The sequence below is a fragment of the Protomyctophum parallelum genome (genome assembly GCF_964188405.1).
Source record: "Protomyctophum parallelum genome assembly, chromosome: 15".
Lineage (NCBI taxonomy): Eukaryota > Metazoa > Chordata > Actinopteri > Myctophiformes > Myctophidae > Protomyctophum > Protomyctophum parallelum.
In genome coordinates this window covers 41,451,451-41,458,950 of record NC_139710.1, presented here as the reverse complement: position 1 = coordinate 41,458,950, position 7,500 = coordinate 41,451,451, and the positions used below count along the sequence as shown (strand labels likewise).

Sequence of the window (7,500 nt, the reverse complement as noted above, 5' to 3'; positions counted from 1 at the left end):
ATGCAATCTCCCCCGCGTGCGTGCGTGCGTGTTTGTGTGAGTCTGTTCTCTGTCAGTCAGTCAGTCAGTCTGTTTCGGGCTCTGTTCTCTGTGAGGTGTTGTGAGCGTTCCGGTGACCCGTTATTCATTATCATGGCTCTGATTTCTTTCGGAGGTGTTTCGACCGTTTCGGTGACCTTTTGGGACCCTTCCTTCTGCTCCGGTTTATTGTCGTGATCCGTTGGACCCCCCCCCCCCCTCCACCCTCCACCCCCCCCCCCCCCCCGCCCACATGGAGGGTCTGCCCGAGGTAAGGTCTGTCTGTCTGTCTGTCTGTCTGTCTGTCTGTCTGTCGGAAGGAAAGCTCAAAACTCCAAAATGTTCATTTTTTTTTCAAGGAAATGAAAAATATATATTTTTCAGGATATTAAGAAAACCTTATATATATTTTTTAAATACAGCCTCATCAAAGTTGGTGTCGTAACTTTATATATATATAGGTGGTGTAGTTAGCTGCTTTATAGCAGACAGTTTGAGAGGGGGAGAGGTGGTGGAGTTAGCTGCTTTATAGCAGACAGTTTGAGAGGGGGAGAGGTGGTGTAGTTAGCTGCTTTATAGCAGACAGTTTGAGAGGGGGAGAGGTGGTGGAGTTAGCTGCTTTATAGCAGACAGTTTGAGAGGGGGAGAGGTGGTGGAGTTAGCTGCTTTATAGCAGACAGTTTGAGAGGGGGAGAGGTGGTGGAGTTAGCTGCTTTATAGCAGACAGTTTGAGAGGGGGAGAGGTGGTGGAGTTAGCTGCTTTATAGCAGACAGTTTGAGAGGGGGAGAGGTGGTGGAGTTAGCGGCTTTATATCAGACTGTTTGAGAGGGGGAGAGGTGGTGGAGTTAGCTGCTTTATAGCAGACAGTTTGAGAGGGGGAGAGGTGGTGGAGTTAGCTGCTTTATAGCAGACAATTTTTAGAGGGGGAGAGGTGGTGGAGTTAGCTGCTTTATAGCAGACAGTTAGAGAGGGGGAGAGGTGGTGGAGTTAGCTGCTTTATAGCAGACAGTTTGAGAGGGGGAGAGGTGGTGGAGTTAGCGGCTTTATATCAGACTGTTTGAGAGGGGGAGAGGTGGTGGAGTTAGCTGCTTTATAGCAGACAGTTTGAGAGGGGGAGAGGTGGTGGAGTTAGCTGCTTTATAGCAGACAATTTTTAGAGGGGGAGAGGTGGTGGAGTTAGCTGCTTTATAGCAGACAGTTAGAGAGGGGGAGAGGTGGTGGAGTTAGCTGCTTTATAGCAGACAGTTTGAGAGGGGGAGAGGTGGTGGAGTTAGCTGCTTTAGCAGACAGTTTGAGAGGGGGAGAGGTGGTGGAGTTAGCTGCTTTAGCAGACAGTTTGAGAGGGGGAGAGGTGGTGGAGTTAGCTGCTTTATAGCAGACAGTTTGAGAGGGGGAGAGGTGGTGGAGTTAGCTGCTTTAGCAGACAGTTTGAGAGGGGGAGAGGTGGTGGAGTTAGCTGCTTTAGCAGACAGTTTGAGAGGGGGAGAGGTGGTGGAGTTCGTGTTTAAGCATTTATTTCATATTTACATGTCTTCTGTGCATGGTCTCTAACTGTTAGTCTAACATTACACCTAGCTACATGTTAAGGATTTATTTCATATTTACATGTCTTCTGTGGTCTCTAACATTACACCTAGCTACATGTTTAAGCATTTATTTCATATGTACATGTCTTCTGTGGTCTCTAACATTACACCTAGCTACATGTTTAAGCATTTATTTCATATGTACATGTCTTCTGTGGTCTCTAACATTACACCTAGCTACATGTTTAAGCATTTATTTCATATGTACATGTCTTCTGTGGACTAACATTACACCTAAACATGTAGCTATAGCTACATGTTTAAGCATTTATTTCATATTTACATGTCTTCTGTGGTCTCTAACATTACACCTAGCTACATGTTTAAGCATTTATTTCATATGTACATGTCTTCTGTGGACTAACATTACACCTAAACATGTAGCTATAGCTACATGTTTAAGCATTTATTTCATATTTACATGTCTTCTGTGGTCTCTAACATTACACCTAGCTACATGTTTAAGCATTTGTTTCACATTTACATGTCTTCTGTGGTCTCTAACATCACACCGAGCTACATGTTTAAGCATTTATTTCATATTTACATGTCTTCTGTGGACTCTAACATTACACCTAGTCCTAGCTACATGTTTAAGCATTTATTTCATATTTACATGTCTTCTGTGGACTAACATTACACCTAAACATGTAGCTAGCTACATGTTTAAGCATTTATTTCATATTTACATGTCTTCTGTGGTCTCTAACATTACACCTAGCTACATGTTTAAGCATTTATTTCATATTTACATGTCTTCTGTGGACTCTAACATTACACCTAGCTACATGTTTAAGCATTTGTTTCATATTTACATGTCTTCTGTGGTCTCTAACATTACACCTAGCTACATGTTTAAGCATTTATTTCATATTTACATGTCTTCTGTGGACTCTAACATTACACCTAGCTACATGTCTAGGCATTTATTTCATATTTACATGTCTTCTGTGGTCTCTAACATTACACCTAGCTACATGTTTAAGCATTTATTATCACATAATGTTGATCTGAGCTCCCGGCACAGTTCAAATGTGATTATTCTGGGGGGCCCCCTAGTGGTTGTCTTCAGTAGTGTAATCGCTGCCATCTTCCCCAGATTCCTCTGTTTGAGGATGACGAGGAAGGCCTCGTGATGAAGAGTACAGGTAAGACACGTGTGTGTGTGTGTGTGTGTGTGTGTGTGTGTGTGTGTGTGTGGGTGTGTGTGTGTGTGTGTGTGTGTGTGTGTGTGTGTGTGCGTGCGCGCGTGCGTGCGTGCGTGTGTGCGTTCGCTTTTCACATGCCCTGTTCATTGACAATAATGAAAATGATGCCTTTTCTAATTCCCTAAGAGGGAACTTTTGGTACAAAAATAGCTGGTCTACAAGCTCTGCGACGCGTTGTGACCATGTAGATCAGCTCTTTATAAATTTACAATTTACAATTTAGGCATTTAGCAGACGCTCTTAATCCAGAGATGCTGTGGAAGGTTCAGGAGAGTTTCGGAAATTCTCCTTTCCTTCCATGCCTGGCATGAAGAGGAGAGGTGAGGAGGGCTTTTGCATTTCGTTCACCATGTAGTAAACGCTGCATTCGTGGTCTGGAGAGGGCAGTTGTTTTACAGACGGGTAAAAGCTTAGGCAGGTGCTTAAGCCCCCTTTGATGTATATGTATGCACGTCCGTAAATGGTAAATGGTAAATGGTGCATTTATATAGCGCCTTTATCCAAGGCGCTTTACATAGACTGTGCATTACATTCACCCATTCACACACCTTTACATAGATTGTGCATTACATTCACCCATTCACACACACATTCATACACCGATGGCCGCAGAAACCATGCAAGGCACCAACCTGCACATCAGGAGCAATCATGGGGTTCAGAGTCTTGCTCAAGGACACTTCGACACTGACTCTGGGGGAGGAGCCCACAGGGATCGAACCGGCAACAAAGCCACTCTGTACCCCTGAGCCACCGCCGTCCGTGCTTTTCAGAAGACAGAGCGACAGATGTTGCTGTTGATGATGACGAGGACAGGGCAGGTCAGAGGTGACCATTCTTTACATGACCACAGAGTCTAGAAGAGGCATTCCACCGGACTCACTCACACTGTTGCAACATGATTACAACATTTGTCTTGTGTCTTGTCTGTGTTTAATGCCCCCCCCCCCCCCCCCAATGCATTTACAATGGAAGTCACATGGTTTGACAAAACATTTTAGTTTGATGAAAGGAAAGGTGCTATGTTTACCCTGCAGGGTAACTGGACTAAGGAAAGGAAAGGTACTGTGTTTACCCAGGGTAACTGGATTAAGGAAAGGAAAGGTACTATGTTTACCCAGGGTAACTGGACTAAGGAAAGGAAAGGTACTATGTTTACCCAGGGTAACTGGATTAAGGAAAGGAAAGGTACTATGTTTACCCAGGGTAACTGGACTAAGGAAAGGAAAGGTACTATCTTTACCCAGGGTAACTGGACTAAGGAAAGGTAAGGTATATGTTTACCCAGGGTAACTGGACTAAGGAAAGGAAAGGTACTATGTTTACCCAGGGTAACTGGACTAAGGAAAGGAAAGGTACTATGTTTACCCAGGGTAACTGGACTAAGGAAAGGAAAGGTACTATGTTTACCCAGGGTAACTGGACTAAGGAAAGGAAATGTACTATGTTTACCCAGGGTAACTGGACTAAGGAAAGGAAAGGTACTATGTTTACCCAGGGTAACTGGATTAAGGAAAGGAAAGGTACTATGTTTACCCAGGGTAACTGGACTAAGGAAAGGAAAGGTACTATCTTTACCCAGGGTAACTGGACTAAGGAAAGGTAAGGTATATGTTTACCCAGGGTAACTGGACTAAGGAAAGGAAAGGTACTATGTTTACCCAGGGTAACTGGACTAAGGAAAGGAAAGGTACTATGTTTACCCAGGGTAACTGGACTAAGGAAAGGAAAGGTACTATGTTTACCCAGGGTAACTGGACTAAGGAAAGGAAATGTACTATGTTTACCCAGGGTAACTGGACTAAGGAAAGGAAAGGTACTGTGTTTACCCAGGGTAACTGGACTAAGGAAAGGAAAGGTACTATGTTTACCCAGGGTAACTGGACTAAGGAAAGGTACTATGTTTACCCAGGGTAACTGGACTAAGGAAAGGAAAGGTACTATATGTTTACCCAGGGTAACTGGACTAAGGAAACAAAAGGTACTATGTTTACCCAGGGTAACTGGACTAAGGAAAGGAAAGGTACTATGTTTACCCAGGGTAACTGGACTAAGGAAAGGAAAGGTACTATGTTTACCCAGGGTAACTGGACTAAGGAAAGGAAAGGTACTATGTTTACCCAGGGTAACTGGACTAAGCTCAAGAACTTGTTTACAGCCAGGCCCTGCTCATAGAACATTTTATGGTAAAGGGTTCAATGCCTTGTCCAAGGGCACTTCAGCGGTGGTAATTTTAACCTGCCGGTCCGGGGATACGAACTAGCGACCTTCCGATATCGAGACCGCTCCGCAAACCGTTCGGCCACGGCTGCCACCATGATGGCTGTGTTCTACCTATAGGCTGTGTGGTGTTGGTAACTTTATTTATCTATAGGCTGTGTGGTGTTGGTAACTTTATTTATCTATAGGCTGTGTGGTGTTGGCAACTTTATTTATCTATAGGCTGTGTGGTGTTGGTAACTTTATTCATCTATAGGCTGTGTGGTGTTGGTAACTTTATTTGTCTATAGGCTGTGTGGTGTTGGTAACTTTATTTATCTATAGGCTGTGTGGTCTTGGTAACTTTATTCATATATAGGCTGTGTGTGTGTGTGTGTGTGTGTGTGTGTGTGTGTGTGTGTGTGTGTGTGTGTGTGTGTGTGTGTGTGTGTGTGTGTGTGTGTGTGTGTGTGTGCGTGCGTGCGTGCGTGCGTGCACTCCGCAGACCAGCTGGATCCTGATAACTTCGTGTATATGAACTTCTTTAAGAGTCACTGCTGCTACGATGCTGTGCCCACCTCCTCCAAGCTGGTCATCTTCGACACCACACTGGAGGTACACGCACGTACGCACGCACGTACGCACGCACACAAGCACACCTACACAAGTAGGGGTGCATGTACATATGATGCTTATTGTCTCCACCAAGACCTGGCCCCTGGTGGAGACCTGTCCTATTATAGCGCCACCAGGAGGCCACAACCTGACCTGTCCTGGTGGAGACCTGTCCTGTTATAGCGCCACCAGGAGGCCACAACCTGACCTGTCCTGGTGGAGACCTGTCCTGTTATAGCGCCACCAGGAGGCCACAACCTGACCTGTCCTGGTGGAGACCTGTCCTGTTATAGCGCCACCAGGAGGCCACAACCTGACCTGTCCTGGTGGAGACCTGTCCTGTTATAGCGCCACCAGGAGGCCACAACCTGACCTGTCCTGGTGGAGACCTGTCCTGTTATAGCGCCACCAGGAGGCCACAACCTGACCTGTCCTGGTGGAGACCTGTCCTATTATAGCGCCACCAGGAGGCCACAACCTGACCTGGCCCCTGGTGGAGACCTGTCCTATTATAGCGCCACCAGGAGGCCACAACCTGACCTGGCCCCTGGTGGAGACCTGTCCTATTATAGCGCCACCAGGAGGCCACAACCTGACCTGGCCCCTGGTGGAGACCTGTCCTATTATAGCGCCACCAGGAGGCCACAACCTGACCTGGCCCCTGGTGGAGACCTGTCCTATTATAGCGCCACCAGGAGGCCACAACCTGACCTGCCCTTTTCCTAGTTTTTACTAGTTTCTATATATTCTATCCATTTGTGTGTTTGATGTTTATACATTAATTACTCTTATGTATCTGTTATGTATGTATCTCTTATGTATCTTATGTATCTGGAGCAATCTGATCTCAGGTCAGAATGGGTTAATTACTCTTATGTATCATTACATTAATTTACATTAATTACTCTTATGTATCTGGAGCAATAAAGCACAACCTTGAACTGTTGTCGAGCCGTTTTTTTTTTTTTTTTTTTTTACTTAAATTTGTATTGGTTTTCAAGACGGGACAGACAAAAAACGTACAGTACACAACAACACCACAAACATACAAAGAAAAGAAAAGACAAAAAGAATACAGAAAAAAAAAAGACAAAAAAAGGCATCGACATTGCGTTTCAAATTTGTTACGTAAATGTATCGAGGCATTTTCTATTGACTCTCATTCCCCCATACTCTTTATACCATTTATACCATTTTCTTCCTGTAGTCTCAGACGGTGTGTCAGCTTCTCCATGAAATGTATCTCCTGAATCAAGTCCTCCCATTGCCCCTGTGTCGGAGGCTCCATCTGTCCCCATTTTCTTGTGACAGCTTTCTTTCCTGCCGCCAATAAAATGTTTACCAAGTATCTATCCTCTCCTCGGATCTTACCCCCCATCAAGTTTCCTAAATACAGAATGTCGAGCCGTTTTCTGATTGGCCTGCCGTGTGTCTCTGCTGTGTCTCTGATTGGCTCTCTGACTGTGTGTCTCCAGGTGAAGAAGGCGTTCTTCGCCCTGGTGGCCAATGGGGTGAGGGCCGCGCCCCTCTGGGACAGCAAGCTGCAGGTCTTTGTAGGTGAGCTTGTAGATCGGCTGTTTTTTCTATACGTCTTTGTGTGTCTATATAGATTTCCCGCCTCTTTAGGTAATATAATAATTACAGCTAACGTAAGTACAATTTTGAGGTATGTATACTTGCACGTATTATTTTCAATTTCCAATACTTTTACTTTCTACTCCACTGTATTCTACTCCACTATAGAGCACCGAAGTCTGACGTCACTTTCAGTAGAGGGCGTCAGTATTTTTTTTAGTTGCATTGTAATCCCCATAGGGGGGATTTTAGATCGCCTCATATAAGAACTGTGTTTGTAAAATAAACATGTCACCCC

At 44.9% G+C, this 7,500-nt stretch overlaps 2 protein-coding genes across 4 annotated transcripts in view; one reads left to right on the top strand and one right to left on the bottom strand.

Moving 5' to 3' along the window:
* The window catches only part of mylkb (myosin light chain kinase b), a 243,182-nt gene that overhangs the window by 105,602 nt on the left and 130,080 nt on the right, over positions 1 to 7,500 (bottom strand). The gene's annotated exons all lie outside the window — the stretch shown is intronic.
* The window catches only part of prkag3b (protein kinase, AMP-activated, gamma 3b non-catalytic subunit), a 44,292-nt gene continuing 36,838 nt past the window's right edge, over positions 47 to 7,500 (top strand). For all 3 annotated transcript variants that reach the window (XR_014570374.1, XR_014570376.1, XM_083784175.1), the window contains exons 1-4: positions 47 to 289; positions 2,705 to 2,753; positions 5,518 to 5,627; positions 7,103 to 7,184. Coding sequence is in view for 1 of the 3 variants with exons in the window: in XM_083784175.1 (XP_083640301.1) it covers positions 272 to 289; positions 2,705 to 2,753; positions 5,518 to 5,627; positions 7,103 to 7,184 (259 nt within the window). In the remaining 2 variants the exon portion in view is untranslated. The remainder of the gene's footprint in view (positions 290 to 2,704; positions 2,754 to 5,517; positions 5,628 to 7,102; positions 7,185 to 7,500) is intronic.